This window comes from Rhinopithecus bieti, unplaced genomic scaffold (assembly GCF_001698545.2).
Source record: "Rhinopithecus bieti isolate Rb0 unplaced genomic scaffold, ASM169854v2 scaffold_5750, whole genome shotgun sequence".
NCBI lineage: Eukaryota > Metazoa > Chordata > Mammalia > Primates > Cercopithecidae > Rhinopithecus > Rhinopithecus bieti.
The window spans coordinates 1,493,393-1,514,999 of NW_016805082.1; the positions used below are offsets into that span (position 1 = coordinate 1,493,393).

The 21,607-nt window shown below is 34.2% G+C and overlaps 2 protein-coding genes across 2 annotated transcripts in view; both read left to right on the top strand.

Moving 5' to 3' along the window:
- The window catches only part of LOC108529068 (rho GTPase-activating protein 32-like), a 56,983-nt gene extending 45,015 nt beyond the window's left edge, over nt 1-11,968 (top strand). The window contains exons 2-6 of the mRNA XM_017871145.1: nt 5,600-5,693; nt 8,035-8,126; nt 8,988-9,029; nt 9,388-9,472; nt 11,846-11,968. Of these exons, the coding sequence (XP_017726634.1) occupies nt 5,600-5,693; nt 8,035-8,126; nt 8,988-9,029; nt 9,388-9,472; nt 11,846-11,968 (436 nt within the window). The remainder of the gene's footprint in view (nt 1-5,599; nt 5,694-8,034; nt 8,127-8,987; nt 9,030-9,387; nt 9,473-11,845) is intronic.
- An 831-nt stretch (nt 11,969-12,799) lies between these two features.
- ARHGAP32 (Rho GTPase activating protein 32) overlaps nt 12,800-21,607 on the top strand; it is a 173,354-nt gene continuing 164,546 nt past the window's right edge. The window contains exons 1-2 of the mRNA XM_017871179.1: nt 12,800-12,835; nt 13,189-13,273. Of these exons, the coding sequence (XP_017726668.1) occupies nt 12,813-12,835; nt 13,189-13,273 (108 nt within the window). The 5' untranslated portion in view covers nt 12,800-12,812. The remainder of the gene's footprint in view (nt 12,836-13,188; nt 13,274-21,607) is intronic.

The following is a 21,607-nucleotide window of genomic DNA, read 5'->3' on the forward strand; positions in this document are numbered from 1 at the left end:
ATAATTTGTGCTTTCAACTGGCACGTATGTTTTAAAGCATTTAAGTGGAGATTAATAATCTGTTATATTTACCTAATTATTCACCATTTCTGTTCTTCCTTCTTGCCAGAAGGGCCAAATTTCAGTTAACCTGAGTTATTTTCCTTCTACGTGAAGAGCTGCTTTTAGCATTTCTTTTAGAGCCTATCTACTGGTGACAAATTCTCTTAGTTTTCTCTTATCTTAGTATGTTCTTATTTCTACATCATTTCTGAAGGATATTGTCACTTGACGCAGATTTCTGGGTTGAGAGTTCTTTCCGAATTGCATAGACATTGCTCCACTGTCTCCTGGTTTCTGATGAGAAATCCACAGTCATTTAAATCCTTATTACTCTATGCCAATATATAATGTATTTTTTTTTGTTTCTGGATGCTGTCAGAATACTTCCTTTATATTTGGTTTTCAACAGCTTGATTATGATGTTTTGATTTGTAGTTTTCTTTGATGTTACTTGTTTTGTTTTCTGTGATCTTGAATCTGTAAATATATATCTTTCAATAAATTTGTAATGTTTTCAGAAATTTCATTTTTTCCCTGTACTAGTGTGTTTTTTCTCACCTTCAGAGACTTCAAAGACATGAGTATTAGATCTTTTGATATTATCCCTTAGCTATCTATAGGTCTGTTCATATTTTGTCAGTCTTTTAAAAAAATTAGTTATCTTCAGATTGCATAATTTTTTGTCCGTTGTCAGGTTCACTGAATCTTTTCTCTGTCACTCTTTCTCCTGCTCACTCTTCCCCTGGCTCTAAACGTGTAAGACGTGCCTCCTTCCTCTTTGCCTCCCACTGTGATTGTAAGTTTCCTGAGGCCTCGCCAGTCATGCTTCCTAAACAGCCTGTGGAACCATGAACCAACTAAACCCCTTTTCTTTGTAAATTACCCAGTCTCAGGGTATTTTATTATGCTAAGCCAGTATTTTTTGAGATGCTACATTTCTGTGTTCTAAAAATTATATTTGGGTTTTTTTTAATAGTTTTTATTTTTATTTTTTGTAAGAGTATTTCAGTCTTTCCATTGGTTCCAAAATCTAATGCAGTGTGTTTATAATACCTGTTTTAAAGTATTTGTCTGATTAGTCCAATCTGTTTCATGTCAGATTTGACATTTCTAGGTTGTATTTTCCTTTGGAAAGAGCTCATATTTGTCTGATTTTTGATATAGCTAGTATTTTTTAATTAGATCACGGACATTCTGAATAGTATGCTGTGAGACTGACTCCTTATTGAAATCCTCTTATTTGTGCTTTATTAGACATCAGCCTGGCTGAGTTCAGATTGAAGTTTCATCTAGATTTTTATAGGTGGTGGTTTCAACATCAGTTCAGTTTCATGGGGATCACTGTGGTCTTACCTTGACTTTTTTTTTTTTTTTTTGGCCTGGATCTTGCTCTGTTGCTCAGGCTGGAGTGCAGTGGCATTGCTCATGGCTTTCTGCAGCCTTAACCTTAGGCTCAAACAATCCTCCCACCTCAGCGCACTGAGTGGCTGTGACTACAGGCACATGCCACCATGCCTGGCTAACATTTACATTTTTCTATAGAGATGGGGTCTCCCTCTGTTGCCCAGGCTGGCCTCAAAACTCCTGGATTCAAGCAATCCTCTTGCCTTGGCCTCCCAAAGTCTTGGGATTACAGGCATGAGCTATTGTGCCCAGCCTACTGTTTTTTTATTGGGGACTTTGCCCACATTCTCTGGCTCTCCAAGACTGCTTTTCCTGTTTTCTTTGGTGGGAAAGATAAAGTTCTCTTAAGAGTTTTAAAACTCTTGCAGTGAGCATTAGCAAAAATAGCTAATGCATGGTAGGCTTAACACCAAGGTGATGGGTTGATAGGTGCAGCAAACCACATGGCAAATGTTTACCTCTGTAACAAACCTGCACATGCTGCACATGTACCCCAGAACTTAAAATAAAATAAAATTAAAACAAAAAAGTCTTGCCTTGCACCATTTTTCCTGATTTGGGCTGCTGTCGGGTCTAAGTAATGGAAGAAAAGAGAAAATAATACCAAGGGTTATCCCCACAGCCTTTATACAGTAGGGTCTTGCTTTATTGTTTCTCTACTCAAAAATGGGTTTTCACTGAGCCTCTTCAGTACCCATACCACCACTCAGCTGGTGATATGGTTTGGATTTGTGGGCCCACCCAAATCTCATGTCAAATTGTAATTCCCAACGTTGGAGGAGCGGCCTGGTGGGAGGTGATTGGATCATGGGGAAGGATTTCCCCCTTGCTGTTTTCATCATAGTGAGTGAGTTCTTACGAGATCTGGTTGCTTAAAAGTGGTTTTGGATGGTTTTTTTTATTGGAGACTTTGCCCACATTCTCTGGCTCTCCAAGGCTGCTTTTCCTGTTTTCTTTGGGTGGTTTTCATATCTGGGGTTAACTGGTATTATAAAATGAGTTTGAAAGACATCATTCTTTTTCAGTTCTATGGAATAGTATTATTCCCTCATTTCTCATTGTTTCCATAGTTATCATATCTATTCCAGGCGAATGTGGAACCAGCTCAAGTTCTATAAAAATTCCCCTTGACCTTTTTACTGTTAATTTTAACGCACACAAGTGAGTAAAATGCACTAATGTTTTGTCCATCTGATGTCCTGTGTACTTCTGTGAAGCCACCACCCACACCGAGATATAAAGCATTTCTTAGTAAGGTTTGTTCATATTTCTCACCAGCCAGATGTAACACTGTTCTTATTTCTATGAATAATTTTACCTCTTCTTGAACTTCATATAAAGGTAATAATACAGCAAGATTTTTTTTCTTCTGTCTTCTTTCATGTGCTGTAACAACTGTTAGATTTATTCGTGTTGTTTAATATATTAATAATTATTTTCAATCACAGAATTCCATTGCATATATATATATGCCATAATTTACTCACTGATTCTACTCTGTGTATTCGTAATGTTTCTATTTTTAGTGGTTATGAATAAGCTTCTGTTAATATTTATGTGCAAGTTTTTGTTGTACATATGAAATAATTTAGGGGGATACACATTTGGGAGTGTAGTCATAGGATCATGGAGTATGGTTAGTAGGAATTACCAATTAATTATCAAACAATTTCCCAAATGGTTATGCTGTTGTATACTCTAACCAGCAATGCATCTTTGCCAACACTGGTATTCTATTTTACTTTTAATTTGGGCTTTTTGGCAGGTGTACACTGTTACTTCATTGTGGTTTTATTTTACATTTTCTTGATGAATAATGACACTGAGTAGCTTGATTATTGACTATAAGTATTCTGTTTTGTGAAATACCTGTTGAGTTTTTTTTTTTTTGCCAGTTTAAAATTGGATTATTAGTTATTTTGTTACAAGGAGTTCTTTATATATGTTGAGTATAAGTTCCTTGTTGAGTATAAGTTCCTTGTTTGGATTATTAGTTATTTTGTTACAAGGAGTTCTTTATATATGTTGAGTATAAGTTCCTTGAGTGTAAGTTCCTTGTTTGTTTGTATAAGTTCCTTGTTTGTATAAGCCATTGAATGTATTAATTTTTTTCTCTTAGGAGTAGTTTTTTTTTTTTTTTGCTTCTTGTTACTTAGCTCAGATTTATTATTCTGTGTATATTTTAGAAGATTTATTATTTTCATATTGAATGAATTTCCATCCTGAATTAATTTTGTATATTAAGAGAAGATTGAAGTTTTATTCTTAATTTTGCATACTTTTAAAACTGTGCTGTTCCCATTTATTGACAGTGCTGTTCTTTTGAATTGCATTGGCTCCTTTGTCATAAATAAACTTTTATTGTATACGTGTGGGTCTTTTTTGAACTGCATTATATTTTATTCATTTGTTTTTCCTTAACTCTAGTGGCACTTTGTCTTACTGAGTATTGCTTTTTAATAAGTCTTGAAATTAGAAGGTCTAAGTAAGGCCTCCAACTTCGAGGTTTATAATTTTAATGGAAAGCTGTTAAATATCTTGGCATATTATGTCATACAAATATGACTAGCTTTAACTTAATTAAAAAAATTGAAGATAGAGAATATGAGATGAAAACAGTGTTACACACAATAATAACTACATACCCACCAAAATGTGAAATTATGTTCAGTTCTTTTATCTTGTTAATTTTAAAACAAAGGTAAAGAAGTACCTATCAGAATGAAAAAAGTAAAAAGATTCAATAGTATTTGATGTTTGTGAGGTGGTCAGAAAGTAGGCACTCTTACGCATGCTTGGTAGCAGTGTGAATTAGATCAGGCCCTCTGGAAGATCATTTAGCAGTGTGCTTCAAACAGTAAGGGTAAAATATTTTTAATCATAAAATTAGAGCTATTAAAATGACTCTTTGTTAACTGTAAACTTTCATAGATAATAATGTCATCTAGGGGAATTAAAAATCAGAGATAAAATCATTATGTGCTTTTCTAGGGTAGTTAACAATGCTCAGTTTCTTTGACTGTTTTCCTTGAAGGATGCTAAATCTTAGTGTTGTAATGGGGATTGTGGATGTCAAATGTTAGTAAAATATGTACGCATGTTATTCCATTGGCTTCATGCTCAAGAAATTTACCCTCTTGATGAATGGAAAAGTCTTTTATTAGAGAACACTACATGGCAGTTTGCATTAAAAGATGAATAAAAATATAATGAAATATACTGTATACAGGATAAATGCTCCAATATACTATATACAGGATAAATCCTTTGAAAGATTAATGAAGGAAAGTATCAACATTTGACAAAATTATCAGTATAGGATTAAATGGACTAGGTGGATTTGAATTGGATTTTGAGGATAAGGTTGTATAGGCAGGGATAATGAACATGTTGAATTATATAGTGTAAACAAGTAGGGAAGAGTGAGGAGTTAAAAATTGTTATTGAATCCATTAATTTCCTTAATCTTTTGGTCTAATTTTCTAGGATGCCAGTTAATTGCTAGAGGTAGACACATAGAGCTTTTAAATGTAAATGGTGTGTGCTTTTCTGAACATAAGTTCAGTTGTCTTTTGAGGTCTTTTGAATGTTCTGTTGATGAATGGTGCTGTTACTGTGTTGATGATATTATAAATTCTATTTTGGAAGCATAATTAAGTGATAATTATAACATGAAAAAATAGGAAAAATTATTTTTATGAATGAATATCAGTTAATGAACTATTTTCCGAAAAAGAACTTCCTTAATCTTTGGTTTGGAGCAACAGAATAAATAACTCAAGTATGTGCTCTCAATAGAAATTTAAGATAATTTATTTTATTTTTAAAATATGTAGATGAAAATTTTAGTTCATCAGGTGATTGAATAATAGTACAGTATTTTCCTTTCAGTTCTACTGGCTTCATCTTAAAAGAGTAAATGATAAAACCTTGTTATGTTCAAGTGTATTGTATTTGTTCATTCACAAAAATATACTGAGAGCCTAAGATTTTCCTGGAACTTTTCTGTGCTGTGGGTAAATATTGCTGGACAGAACATACATGGTCACAGGCTAGTTGAACTATGATTCAGACATATTTTCATGAATCCTCTGAAGCTTTTTGGACCCTTGTTTGGTTCACTGGCCTAATTATTATCATTTTGTCTTTTTAGGCAGAGATTTTCCTGTCAGACCCTTTTGCATAACCTGTGGATTTACCTTTGGGTCATGTTTCCATCTACAGCCCAGTCAGTTGTGGTTGCAGAGGTGTGTGGTACATGATGTTCCTCCCTCGTGCGGATTATAGGCTGGGCAGATTTTCTTGTTTTCTGTTTAGATGTATTTAGAAACAGTGGCCTCCCTAGCTAGCACATAGAGCTTGTTTTCAAAAGAAAGCTAACGTTTCAATTTCCAGTTTACCAGTTACATCATCTCCATTTATTAACTCAGTCTAGTGGATTCTTGTTTATTCTTTTATATTTTTAAGTCAATTTATGAACAATGCAGAATAGTGAAAAGCCACCTTATCGGAAATGTTAAGAATTTAAGCTTGGCAAACCTATTATGTCAAGTAAATTTTGGTGCACAAACATCATAAAAGATGAAAGAGTATTGTCACACTTCCACTTTTTTTTTTAAATGGCAAAACCAGATGATCCAGGTTGTCGCAGAATATTGCATGAAAAAGTACTTTCAGTTGAATGACCAATTGGAGAATACTGTATTTCCTTTTTTGTCCTTAGAAATATCTTGTTCACTCTGTTCTTAATACTCAATACTGTATTCATCTAGGATATTATAATTAGTCTGATGTATCATGTACGTGATTGTTTTGCCATCTTTATTAGTCTAGAGTGCTGTTGTCTCTTTGTACCCACCTTTTCGTGTATCTATTCATTATAAGATATCTTTCTTTGTCAGTGTTTTTCTATTTTCTATAAGTGAAAGAAAACGAAGACTATTGAATCAGTGAATATGTTAAATGAAAGTGAAATGGACTAGAAAGATGGTGTCTCCAAGCTTTTAAATACCTTCTTGAAAGATGAGGCAATTTGGGCAACACAGTATAAAACTGGATGATAATTTATTTCACCACAGCACCAACTTTGTAGGACAGGGCTTTGCGAAGTTTACTTTGTTGGGTGCCTGTTTTTGCAAATCAAGTTTTTTTGGAACGTGGCTGTGTTTGGTCATTTACAAGTGGCTACTTTTACACTACAATAGCAGAATTGAATAGTGGCAAAGATAAAGTGGCCCACAAACCTAAAGTATTTACCGGCTGGCTGTTTAAGAAAAAGTTTGTCAACTCTTTTTCTAGGATATTATCTCATTTCCCCTTTTTTAAAATATACTTTTTATTTTAGTCTTAAATTTTTTTTTCTAGTGTGATAGGGTATACTTGGATGATGAGTACTGATGAAATAATACCTAGGATTATGAAGTAACTTTGTTTCAAGATAGAGGAAAGATAAGACAAGATGTTATATTTATAAAAAGTTTCATTGAATCCATATGATAGCTGTGCAAGATGGAATGAGTTCTGTTTCATTACTAAAGAATATAATAATACTCTGTTTTCTTTGGGAGACCTATAAGAAGGAATAAAAATACATCTAAGAAGGCTTGATGATGAAATATCAACCCTTATAAATAGTTAAATTTGCTAAAAAACAAAAAACCCTCAAAAAGAAAGAAAGAACCCAGCACGCTGTGATGATGTAACAAGGTTTCATTCTCATAAATTCATACATTGTTACCTCATACCTTTGAAAAGTCCTATTTACAAAACAAACAAACAAACAAACAAACGTATCTAAACTGTCTGGCTTTTTTTTTTTTTTTTTTCCTCACAAGAAAGCATTACAGAAGTTAAGGTTGTGATTCTCCTCCCAACTTACTTTAACTGCTTATCCCACATTATTCTCGCCTGTTGAGTCATGTGGCATGGGCTATCATAATTCAGCTTAAGTTTTTTAAAATTATAAATCATAGGTATTATAGCACAAAATTTATTTTTAAGATGGATATTTGGACTTGACTTTTATTTTGTCCAGAGTGTTAAGAACTTTTTGATTTTCATTTTGTTTTTTAAAAAAATATATACCTGATTGTATCACTGAAGTTAAGAATTCACCACTGTGAAAACTATGACAGACTAAGGAGTAATTTGGAAGTATTATATACATGTCATGTTCAGATTTTGGTGTGAGAAATACATGTTTTAATCTCTTAATATCTATGTTTATATTACATTTTAATGTTTATTATTTTAACCAAGGTTATTTTATTCCAACAACTTCCAGGGGAAATTTTAATTCATTTTGAGATATATAATAGCTGGTTTTGAAATCTGATTACAAAAGCATGAAAATTCTTATTCTCACAGAAAAATTTCCCTTATACAGTAAAGCTGAATATTTAAATCAGGTGAATAATTTATATTCTTAATAATTAAAACTCAAGTAAGTCATAATTTTAAGATTATTTAACCAAGATATATTTTGTAGGTAAAAAGTCAGCAGAACTATTAACATAAATCATAACCTGCTTTTTAAAAAAGTGTAATACTAAAGGAATAGTCATAAATATTTTGTCTTTATTTTTTAAGGCAAGAGGCGCAGATGTTCCCGAGATTCCTGGAGATCTTACTCTTAAGACGTGTGGCAGTACAGCCAGTATGAAGGTTAAGCATGTGAAAAAGTGAGTATAGCTTTACAGTGGGTTCTAAATGAATTCCTATGAAGGGAAATCAGTTCTTTAGTTCTCTTAAAACTTTTATTTAGACTTTTTACAAAAATATGCTGTTACTGTGCAATTGTTAATCCTTAAATTATGACTCAGCAGTGGAATAGGCCTACAGATTATCCATTCATCTAAAATATACTTTATTTTTGTTCTTGAAGCAACTTATGTTATCTTCTGTTATGTTACAGTTGTTTGATAGAAACAATCTAACCATGTCATTCTTGGTACCCTTAGTGCATGCTCTCATTCATTCAGAAATATCAGCTTTATTGTCTGAGTTATGAGATTATTAGATTTCCGGTTTGCCTTTGAGGAGCTTGAAGTAGATGCCAAGAGTTGACTATTAAGTGAAATACAGGTTGAGCATCCCTAATCTGAAGCTATGAAATCCAGAGTGCTCCAAAATGTGAAACTTTTTGAGTGCCAACATGGTAGCACAAATGGAAAATTTCACACCTGACCTTATGTGAGTGTTCGCAGTTAAAATTTTGTTTCATGCACAAAATTATTTAAAATGTATAACATTACCTTCAGGCTGTGTATAAAATGTATATGAAATATAAATGAATTTTTTGTATAGACTTGGGTCCCAGCCCCAAGATATAAGCAGATATAGATATAAGCAAATATTCCAAAATCTGAAATCCAAAACTCTTCTGGTCTCTGTGTCATTTCGAATAAGGGCTATTCATCCTGTACCTGAAGCTAATCAGTTTTAAACAGGAAAACCATCTTTTCACTTGGTAGAGTTAGATAGCCATGCTTCATGTGTAAGCAGAGGAAAGACAAGGATAAACATGTTCATTCTGCGTCCAGGTCCACCACTCCAGGACTGATGGGCTGTGACAACATTCACAGGTAAAACCTGGTTTCGTACCTTGTGTTGGGAATGCTGCTCTGGTTAGAAGCTGGCTGTTCACAGTTTCCATAACATTTGCTGAAAATAACAGTTTTTCTATGGACATTGATTTGGGTCAACATTAGGAGATACGGTGATGCTTTTTTAATTTTTGGTTTTGATCTGTACACTAAATATAATACTCATCTGATTCAGTGTATTTTTAAGAGGATTTGTGTGGATATGTGTGGCTCATGTGCATGTGCTTACTAAATATTTTTGCTTGCATGAGCTCTTAAATCCACTGTATTTTCCCCTTAAACTTAGTAATTTTTACTATTTCACTATATTATTTCTTATTTATTTCATGTGTTTCAGGTTACCCTTCACTAAAGGTCACTTTCCGAAGATGGCTGAATGTGCGCATTTCCATTATGAGAATGTTGAGTTCGGCAGCATACAGGTATATTGAAATATTTCTTATATCCTGAATTAAGATTTACACATCTGCCTTTATATCTATATGCTTATCTATATATCTGTATCTAATAGATGACACTTTGAAGTAGTTTTTTTTAAATTGATGTCTTATTGGTTGAGGTAAAATCTTTCTTCTCTTCTATTGACAAATACTTGATGTCACATTGACATATAAAAGTAACCATCACGCTAACATGTATCAGTTAAGGAAAGTCAGTCCTGTCCCCCTCTGTTTTCCTATATCATGTCCATATGTCCATGGCTTTGTGTAGTGACTTTCTATTCTGACCTTATGTAACCTTGTCTTAATTAATTGTGAACTTTGATACTTGGTAGATTAAAGTGTTCTCACTTTATTCTTCTTTTTCAGAAATGTTTTTACTGTTTCTGCCTTTCCATTTACATACAAATTATTGAATCTAACTTGACATCAAGCTACATACTTTGCTCTTATATCATTGGCAGCTTAATGTCCTTTGTACATTATATATGTATTAATGTGAAAAAACTACTAAAAACATAAAAAATAGCCAGATTGTGGTTATTTAAAAAATTATATTTTCCCAGGGGAACAGAAGCCACTGTTTACATTGTCTTTTCAAAATAGGCTAATAGAAAAAAAAGTCTTGATTTCTACAGACAACATGGAGAGGTAGTCCACTTCCTGTCCTTGCCCTGACCACCGTCTGTCCAGAATAAAACTCATGAGACATGATTGATTTGTCACAGTGTGCTACTTTTTGTAATTTTATTTCATAAACAAGTGACATGAATTTGATCTATAGGATTTATGAAAGTGAAGGACATTTCTATTTCAAATAAATTGACAGTTTAAAATAGCACTAGAGATTTATAATGCTGTGACATCAAACAAAGGATATTTTGTTCCATTAGTGTGTATGTCTTTGCAATTGCAGTTATCATGATAAATTTCTTAGGTCAGGAAGAGCTGATTAAGAAAACAGTAATGAGTACATTTTTCATTTTGTGACTGTTAAGCATTTGATATATCTGTTTGAGTGATTTAGTTTACTCAGCTTGCAATTTAGCTAAACTATTTTCTACTTAATTTATTTTGCTTTTTTTTTAAAATCTTTACAAGATTGAATGAGCCCTTTTGGAGGCGGTAAACCTTGTAAGGAGTTTTAGCAAAGTGAAAAGAAATAGGACGCTAGAGATCTAAAACCAGACCAAAGAATATTTAAATGTTAACATTATATGAAAGGTTAGGAAATCTCTGAAGCATCTGATTTAAAATAAAAACAAAGCTATTATTGGTAAGCATTGTATAATGAAATAGAAAAAGCACTGGCCTTAGTTCACAAACATAGATTCTAATTTTCTTTTTGCTTCTTAGGAAGTTTATGACCTTGGGCAAGAAGCTTAGCCTCTTTGGTTTTATTTCCTTTATGAGGTGAATGAGGTTGTGCTAAATAGTATCATAGTTCTAAACTTTTATTATTTTATATTTAAAGAGTTTATAATGGCTGCATTGAGGATGTGGGTAGGGAATAGACAGTTGTTACTCAGCTGCGTTTGGCTCTCTTGAGATTTTGTTAAATGCCTGTTATTAGAGTCCAGTCCTCTTAATTGGAGGACTGTGTCTCATTTTTATGGGGAGAACACATTAGGGAGACTTTCTACCAATGAACAGACCTGTAATCTTCATTTTAGAGGGTCATACCATGTTTCACTTTCTCGATTGCACTTACTTCAACCCTGTAAAATTCCATTACTCAGGCAGAAGAGGGAAAAAAGATATGATANNGATGGATATTTGGACTTGACTTTTATTTTGTCCAGAGTGTTAAGAACTTTTTGATTTTTCATTTTGTTTTTTAAAAAAATATATACCTGATTGTATCACTGAAGTTAAGAATTCACCACTGTGAAAACTATGACAGACTAAGGAGTAATTTGGAAGTATTATATACATGTCATGTTCAGATTTTGGTGTGAGAAATACATGTTTTAATCTCTTAATATCTATGTTTATATTACATTTTAATGTTTATTATTTTAACCAAGGTTATTTTATTCCAACAACTTCCAGGGGAAATTTTAATTCATTTTGAGATATATAATAGCTGGTTTTGAAATCTGATTACAAAAGCATGAAAATTCTTATTCTCACAGAAAAATTTCCCTTATACAGTAAAGCTGAATATTTAAATCAGGTGAATAATTTATATTCTTAATAATTAAAACTCAAGTAAGTCATAATTTTAAGATTATTTAACCAAGATATATTTTGTAGGTAAAAGTCAGCAGAACTATTAACATAAATCATAACCTGCTTTTAAAAAAGTGTAATACTAAAGGAATAGTCATAAATATTTTGTCTTTATTTTTTAAGGCAAGAGGCGCAGATGTTCCCGAGATTCCTGGAGATCTTACTCTTAAGACGTGTGGCAGTACAGCCAGTATGAAGGTTAAGCATGTGAAAAGTGAGTATAGCTTTACAGTGGGTTCTAAATGAATTCCTATGAAGGGAAATCAGTTCTTTAGTTCTCTTAAAACTTTTATTTAGACTTTTACAAAATATGCTGTTACTGTGCAATTGTTAATCCTTAAATTATGACTCAGCAGTGGAATAGGCCTACAGATTATCCATTCATCTAAAATATACTTTATTTTGTTCTTGAAGCAACTTATGTTATCTTCTGTTATGTTACAGTTGTTTGATAGAAACAATCTAACCATGTCATTCTTGGTACCCTTAGTGCATGCTCTCATTCATTCAGAAATATCAGCTTTATTGTCTGAGTTATGAGATTATTAGATTTCCGGTTTGCCTTTGAGGAGCTTGAAGTAGATGCCAAGAGTTGACTATTAAGTGAAATACAGGTTGAGCATCCCTAATCTGAAGCTATGAAATCCAGAGTGCTCCAAAATGTGAAACTTTTGAGTGCCAACATGGTAGCACAAATGGAAAATTTCACACCTGACCTTATGTGAGTGTTCGCAGTTAAAATTTTGTTTCATGCACAAAATTATTTAAAATGTATAACATTACCTTCAGGCTGTGTATAAAATGTATATGAAATATAAATGAATTTTTTGTATAGACTTGGGTCCCAGCCCCAAGATATAAGCAGATATAGATATAAGCAAATATTCCAAAATCTGAAATCCAAAACTCTTCTGGTCTCTGTGTCATTTCGAATAAGGGCTATTCATCCTGTACCTGAAGCTAATCAGTTTTAAACAGGAAAACCATCTTTTCACTTGGTAGAGTTAGATAGCCATGCTTCATGTGTAAGCAGAGGAAAGACAAGGATAAACATGTTCATTCTGCGTCCAGGTCCACCACTCCAGGACTGATGGGCTGTGACAACATTCACAGGTAAAACCTGGTTTCGTACCTTGTGTTGGGAATGCTGCTCTGGTTAGAAGCTGGCTGTTCACAGTTTCCATAACATTTGCTGAAAATAACAGTTTTCTATGGACATTGATTTGGGTCAACATTAGGAGATACGGTGATGCTTTTTTAATTTTGGTTTTGATCTGTACACTAAATATAATACTCATCTGATTCAGTGTATTTTAAGAGGATTTGTGTGGATATGTGTGGCTCATGTGCATGTGCTTACTAAATATTTTGCTTGCATGAGCTCTTAAATCCACTGTATTTTCCCCTTAAACTTAGTAATTTTACTATTTCACTATATTATTTCTTATTTATTTCATGTGTTTCAGGTTACCCTTCACTAAAGGTCACTTTCCGAAGATGGCTGAATGTGCGCATTTCCATTATGAGAATGTTGAGTTCGGCAGCATACAGGTATATTGAAATATTTCTTATATCCTGAATTAAGATTTACACATCTGCCTTTATATCTATATGCTTATCTATATATCTGTATCTAATAGATGACACTTTGAAGTAGTTTTTTTTAAATTGATGTCTTATTGGTTGAGGTAAAATCTTTCTTCTCTTCTATTGACAAATACTTGATGTCACATTGACATATAAAAGTAACCATCACGCTAACATGTATCAGTTAAGGAAAGTCAGTCCTGTCCCCTCTGTTTTCCTATATCATGTCCATATGTCCATGGCTTTGTGTAGTGACTTTCTATTCTGACCTTATGTAACCTTGTCTTAATTAATTGTGAACTTTGATACTTGGTAGATTAAAGTGTTCTCACTTTATTCTTCTTTTCAGAAATGTTTTACTGTTTCTGCCTTTCCATTTACATACAAATTATTGAATCTAACTTGACATCAAGCTACATACTTTGCTCTTATATCATTGGCAGCTTAATGTCCTTTGTACATTATATATGTATTAATGTGAAAAAACTACTAAAACATAAAAAATAGCCAGATTGTGGTTATTTAAAAAATTATATTTTCCCAGGGGAACAGAAGCCACTGTTTACATTGTCTTTTCAAAATAGGCTAATAGAAAAAAAAGTCTTGATTTCTACAGACAACATGGAGAGGTAGTCCACTTCCTGTCCTTGCCCTGACCACCGTCTGTCCAGAATAAAACTCATGAGACATGATTGATTTGTCACAGTGTGCTACTTTTGTAATTTTATTTCATAAACAAGTGACATGAATTTGATCTATAGGATTTATGAAAGTGAAGGACATTTCTATTTCAAATAAATTGACAGTTTAAAATAGCACTAGAGATTTATAATGCTGTGACATCAAACAAAGGATATTTTGTTCCATTAGTGTGTATGTCTTTGCAATTGCAGTTATCATGATAAATTTCTTAGGTCAGGAAGAGCTGATTAAGAAAACAGTAATGAGTACATTTTCATTTTGTGACTGTTAAGCATTTGATATATCTGTTTGAGTGATTTAGTTTACTCAGCTTGCAATTTAGCTAAACTATTTTCTACTTAATTTATTTTGCTTTTTTTTTAAAATCTTTACAAGATTGAATGAGCCCTTTTGGAGGCGGTAAACCTTGTAAGGAGTTTTAGCAAAGTGAAAAGAAATAGGACGCTAGAGATCTAAAACCAGACCAAAGAATATTTAAATGTTAACATTATATGAAAGGTTAGGAAATCTCTGAAGCATCTGATTTAAAATAAAACAAAGCTATTATTGGTAAGCATTGTATAATGAAATAGAAAAGCACTGGCCTTAGTTCACAAACATAGATTCTAATTTTCTTTTGCTTCTTAGGAAGTTTATGACCTTGGGCAAGAAGCTTAGCCTCTTTGGTTTTATTTCCTTTATGAGGTGAATGAGGTTGTGCTAAATAGTATCATAGTTCTAAACTTTTATTATTTTATATTTAAAGAGTTTATAATGGCTGCATTGAGGATGTGGGTAGGGAATAGACAGTTGTTACTCAGCTGCGTTTGGCTCTCTTGAGATTTTGTTAAATGCCTGTTATTAGAGTCCAGTCCTCTTAATTGGAGGACTGTGTCTCATTTTATGGGGAGAACACATTAGGGAGACTTTCTACCAATGAACAGACCTGTAATCTTCATTTTAGAGGGTCATACCATGTTTCACTTTCTCGATTGCACTTACTTCAACCCTGTAAAATTCCATTACTCAGGCAGAAGAGGGAAAAAAGATATGATACTAAGTCAGTGTGTGACCCTGCATATATGAGGTGTATGAGTGAGATGTTTGAGGATTGTATCGATTGACCACGAGGCCTTTGGAGTATGGAAGACAGGGGTGGTTCAAAGGAAACCAGCCCAGCTGCACCTTGCTGGTCCACACCAGAGTCATCTTTCTCTGTTGACTGTGCTCTATTTGGCGCACCTTTCCTGCCAAGTTTTGTCCTGCCTCTGTTCTGTGTCTTTGGAGACTGGCCTCTACATACCACGTCTACCAGTTTTGCTTGCCTTCTGCTTCTGGATGAATTCAGCCCATGTCAGATACCATCAGGAGGAAAACATTAGTTTTCATTAACTAAGTTGTGTAGCAAAAGAACTGTAATAGCATCCTGACTTGACTTACATGCTTATGTTTTTTTCTTGGGTTGCTGTTCTCTCTTTGGCTAGTATAAGGTTTTACATTTTGATGGACCGATGAATGCCATTTAAAGAAAACAAAACAATAATATTAACCTCTAAACAATCCTGCGTTCTATCTGCTACAAGCAATTAAAGTTCATATGTCTCAGTTCTTATTCTTTATCATTTTATAAACATCTTGCTTTTTACACAGGTAAATATTAGCACATTTGATTCTAAACATGTTTATGGAAAATGAATCCTTTATTTTCAATATAAGGTTGGAATATGTTCTGAAGAGAAAACAAGTAAGACAACTTAGTAAAATGTATCAATAATAGAGCATCAGTTGTACACTGGGCAGCTCTAGTATAAATTGGTAGGTTGTTCATACTGTCACTCGGCCAACTTGGTTGTTGCTTTTCATATGTACCAATTCTGGGACATTCTGCAGTGACATACCTTCTCTTTTTTACTCTAATCTTAGAAATTTCTCTTCGATTTACAGATTTATTGTCTTTGTGTTTACAGCTCTTCCTTCTCTTCAGATCTGAAAGTTTGTAATTGCCATTGGCCATCATATCCTAGTACGACAGAGATGTTAACGTCTTCTACATTATAAACATCCAGACAAAATAATCTTTAACTTTTGGGCTTTTAGTTCTGGAATGAAATAGTTATTTTTAATCCTGTATGTTAGAAATTCCAATGATCAATTTTATTTAGTCTGAAAGACACAGTTGCTTAAAAAACAATTTAGATGTAAGTCAGTACTTTTACTGGGTCAGTACGGTCATTACCATATAATGATATATAATGTACAAAGGACATTTTTACGATCTCTCCTTTGAATTCCAGTCTTGTATATCCAGCTGACTTCCCTGCATCTTCACTTGGATGCCTAATAACACCACAATCATTGCAGCATGCCCAGAACAGTCTTTCAGACCTGCTCTTTCTGCTGACTTCCCATCTTGGTAAATAGCCACTCTATCCTTTCAGTTCCTGAGGCCAGCCAAGAACCGTGGAGCATCTTGGACATCTCTCTTTCTGTCAGTCCTCACATCCAGTCCATCAGCAGATTTTTTGGCTCCATCTTTAAAGTAAATCCAGGATCTAACCATGCCTACCTGCTTCTCTGCTATCACCTTACACTAAAGCATTGTCTTTTGGGAGGATTGTTTCAATAGACTTCTGTAGTTGGCACAGCAGCAAGAATGATTCTTTTCAAATGTAAGTCCAATCATGTCACTTTTTAAAAACTCTCCAGTTAGTGTTCATCTTATTCAGAGTAAAAGTCAGATTTCTTAAACTTTTCTACAAGGATTCACAGAATGTACCCTTACTTTTCCGACCTCATCTTTCTTCTCTTCCCCTCGGACAGGGTGATCCAGCCACAGTGGCCTCTTGGTTTTCTGCCGGTATGTGTACCCCCTTCTCAGGGCCTTGGTACTTTTTGTTTCCTCTACTTAAAATGCTCCTTTAGGAGAGCCACACACCTTGCTGCCTCCTCTTTTAAAAGTGCTTGCTCCAGTGCTGTCTTCCCAGACTGCACCTTCCTTACATAAGATTGCAACTCTAGTCACCGGCTTTCCTCATCTCCCTCTCGTTTATTTCCCTCCATACCGCTTAACACCATTTGGCATGCTAAATATTTTATTATTTATTTTCTTCCCCTCAACATCTAGAACAGTGGTTGACACATAAAAACTACTCAATGAATATTTGTTTAATGAATAATAGATGAATGAGATGAATGGATGAATGAGTTTATATTTGAAGAAGAGATACAATTGGTTTTAAAAATGCTGTTTTACTATTTTGTTTTTATTTATCATTTTAAATTTGTTCTTATATGAGAAGAATATATATTCCTTATGAGTGTTTATTTATTATAAAACAAATGATGTAACCATCCTGTTTAAGTCTCAGTTTGGTTCCTTCAGTTGTAATGTGTGGTATAGGACATTACATAGTATCAGCATAGGATACTATGCTGAGGAGAAAGGTGCTGGCGTGGTGTAGAATGGGTATGGCCAGCTGCTGCAGTGAGCCTTGGTCTTGCTTTCCTTGTCTTCACACTGAAAAGGAGGTACGGTTACTAGATACACTAGAATGCTAGGTGACAGCTAATGTTCCTTCAAGCTAAGAAATTGTAGATGAACTATGAGTTCTGATTCAGGTTGTGATAAGGTGCAGAGGAAAAGAGATATAACAGCACAGGGGAGGAGAGGTTGTGTCATGCCATGTTCTTATTTTAGTCTGCTTCCATAGAGCTTGAATAAGCTATTAGTATCTGTAAAAATTAGTACAGATAATTGCTCATGTCATAGAAGTAGCTTGTTGAAACATCTTTATATTCCTGGGACACGTTATGCTGAGGTATATATATATTTAAAAATAAATTCCTTTTTTACACTCTACTAAGATTTTATAATCTCTGCATCTATGTTTATTGGTGAAGTTAACCTGTGTGCTATACTTGTCCCACTAGCCTAAGACTGGGGAATTTCTGCTCCCCTGTCCCATTCTCCACCCCTTTAAAATAAATGCACTGGAATATTTTGTGTAAACGGAATTACCTGTTCTTTGAAGGGTTAATAGAATTTTCCTGTTAAAACCTTTTGAAACTGGTTCCCAATTGGGGACTTAATCTTTATCATCTTTACTTACCATTTCAACTTATGATTTGATTATTGCTCATTAGGTTCTTTTGTATCTCCTTAGATCAATTTTATCATTTGTATTTTCTTAAAATTGTTCATTTAATGTAGCTTTTTAAATTCATGGATTATAAGTTGTACACAAGGTATTATTAAGTCTTGGTCTTGTCAAGGAACCAGCTTGTGGTTTTACTGATCAACCAAAGTTTTTTTTCTTTATTTTTCATATCAGTAATTTCTAAGTATAACTTTTCTTTTGTTTCTTGAATTGAAAGTTTAGTTTTCTTATTTTTTTTTCTAGAAAAGAGTTGAGAATAATGTGTATTGCCTACTAGGATTTGCCTCTCAAAAACTAGCTTTGTCATAAACCAACTTTGTCAAATATTAATATTACACTACATATACTACTTAATCTCTTCTTTAGAGAAATAGAATGCAACAGGTATTGCTAATAGTTCATTTTTTTATGTATTAATTTTTTAATAAGTGCATTTAAGTTTGGATATTTTCCTGTGAATAGCACTTTGGCCAAATTCTACAGGTTTGATTCATAAATGTCGTATATTTAGTTTAGAGAAATTTAAATTTCTAAAAAAAGATAAACAATTACTAGAAGGGGCTTTTTGTTTTGAGTAAAGCCACATGTAGTTTAAAATTCTGCAAATTTATTGTTATTGCACTTATTTTCCCTGTTGTATTGTTCTGCAGTCCAAAAACAAAGATTAATTTACATTTTACAAAATATTTTTCAGTAAGCAGGGGGGGAAAGTCTCTTGTAGCAGGCAAAGAAATTACCGGTGTATTGGGTCTGATCAGTTTGAGGCGGCACTGTTCCTGTTGTGCTTTGTGTTGTACCGCCATCTAGTGTGTAGGGTGGTAAAAGGATATGTTTGATTTATATTTTCTTTATCATCTGGTTATCTGAAGTTATCACTTGATGTGTTTCTTTTTATCCAATTTCATACAAAACATTAAGTTAAATTAACCTGAATGGTAGAGTTCAGGTTTTGTATAAATAAGAAATAGGAAAATATGAATTTAATATCTGTGTCTTGAGCTTTCTATGCGCAAGCTGCCTGCAAGGGGCTTGAAAAAGCTGTCGCGGCTTTCTGTCATTCGATGCATTTCTGCCTTGATATTGGGAAATGCGGAAAAAAGTAGTAAAGTTTGACCTGAGTGTAGGAATATTGAGGGTAATAATACAAAAAATTTTAAAAGCCTGAAGTTTCATTTAAAATGAAGTAACCAGAATTGTAATAAAAATACAAGCCAGTATTTATTGAATATTTTGTGTGAGCCAGGCATTATATCAAATACTGTTTACACATTGTCTCAATTACGCTCCACAACAATTTCAGGTACAGAAATTTAGGTGAAAAGAGCTTAAGAACTTACTTAGGTTCTGAAACTGTGTTGCAGACTGTGTTGGAATAGAGGCAGTCTGACACTAGAGCCATTCTGTGTGTTCTTTTGTGTTGCTAAAACAGAACAGACTGACCCAACTAATATTTTAACAAAAAGAAATAAACGATGATTCTGGAATATCTCGCATCTTTAATGTAGTTGAAGGTTTAAAAGTTTGATACATAATACTGCAGTGTAACCTTAAGTAGTTTCCAGTGTGATCTTAAGTAAATTCTTAATGTCTCTGGTCGTCAGTTTCCTCATTTGTAAAATAAAAATAAATGTATCTATTCTAACTGTATCACAAAGTGCTATGGAAATTAAGTGACATAACTGACATAAGTGACATTTTAAAGTGCTTTAGAGAAAGGCAAAAGTTCTAGGGAAGCACTTAGGTAAAGTCAAATAATCATCTTTAAAATGTGGAAAGTCATACTTGTCCCGATGACCCAAGGACAGTGTTGTCAGGATTGAGGCAGTGGATACTGACTTCACCAGAGTACTTCCTATCAGTTATGCTTTCATCATTAATAAAAATAAATTAATGAAAAGGTTATCCCTCCCCATGTTGTTAAGGCACTTGCAGTTTGAAAAATTGACTTGTACATAATTTTCAGTTTAAAAAAATCTTACACAGAAGTACTGTTACTACGTGTGTAATCATTTGAAATAAAAACCATGCTAATTTTATTCTCACCCTGGCCACAAAGTTGAGTTTTCCTCAAAAGAAATAAAAATCTTAACCTTACTTTTCTGTGTGTTCTGCAGTAATACTCCCTCTTAAACAGAGAAATCATTGTCCTTTCAGGGGAGGATTTGAAATGAAATGTTGAGATAGTGAGTTACCAGTTCCACTGTCATCTAAGTACTGGATTTTCACTGTATCTCATTTGACCTTATTCAGTCCAAGAATCAGATGTGTAAAAGTGGTTGGACTGTGAAAAAATATATCTATAGTGGAGTCAGTCATAATTTACAGGCAGCTTACTTATAGTATTGTTGAGTCTGAAACTGTGAAGAGTCTGAGATGTTTTTCTACTAGTAAGCTAACAAGTTGGCTTGCCACAATTACAGACACACTGCACACATCCTCACTCTCTTTCTCTGTCACCACCCTTTCCCCCAACAGAAACCCGAAGTCTCTGGACCAGAAATCAAGCCCTTTTTTACTTGAAAAGTAACTTACGTTGGTTCCCTAGGCCCTAGTTCTCCATAAAGTGATGTGGTGACAACCAGAGATACTCTGTGTTTACAAGTGGGATTTGGTACCACAAGAGAACTCTGCACTTAGGAAACTTGAAGTTTATACAGGATAGCTGGCATTCCTGCCCATTCTCCTTTCTCAGGATGGAGAGAGAGAGACTTTTGCTCTGGAATGTAAACAAACTCTTTGGGGAAAAGAAGCAAAGATCTGTGTTTCACAAACACTGGAATGTAAACATGGCTTGGGGGAGAGAGAAAACCTTTATCTCTGGAGGGCTCCATCTTTAGGGTTACTGGGTTAAGTCCCTTAGCCCAGGTGCCAGAGCTCTTTGCTTAGAAAGCCCTGACCATGCTGAAATGTGAAAATATGTATGAAACAGTTTCCTGACAAATATATGTTCTTGAGTGAGAGCATCAGTAAGAAGAGGGGTGTGATTCAGCTGTTGTGTTATTTGGTCTCATTTTCCAGATATTCTTCACAGTCAACTGATGGTGATTCTAGTGTTTAAAGATGAGCACATCAGTTGCTTTATCTGATACTCAGCTGAGAAAACAGTGCTCTATTCCAATTCTGGAAAGAAAAACTGTTAGGTCTGTTAAGATGCTTATAGGTCTCTAGCTTTTTCCTGGTAAATCTGAAGGGTAGAGGGGCGGAGCAAGATGGCCGAATAGGAACAGCTCCAGTCTCCAACTCCCAGCGCGAGCGACACAGAAGACCGGTGATTTCTGCATTTTCAACTGAGGTACTGGGGTCATCTCACTGGGGAGTGCCGGACAATCGGTGCTGGTCAGCTGCTGCAGCCCGACCAGCGAGAGCTGAAGCAGGGCGAGGCATCGCCTCACCTGGGAAGCGCAAGGGGGAAGGGAATCCCTTTTCCTAGCCAGGGGAACTGAGACACACAACACCTGGA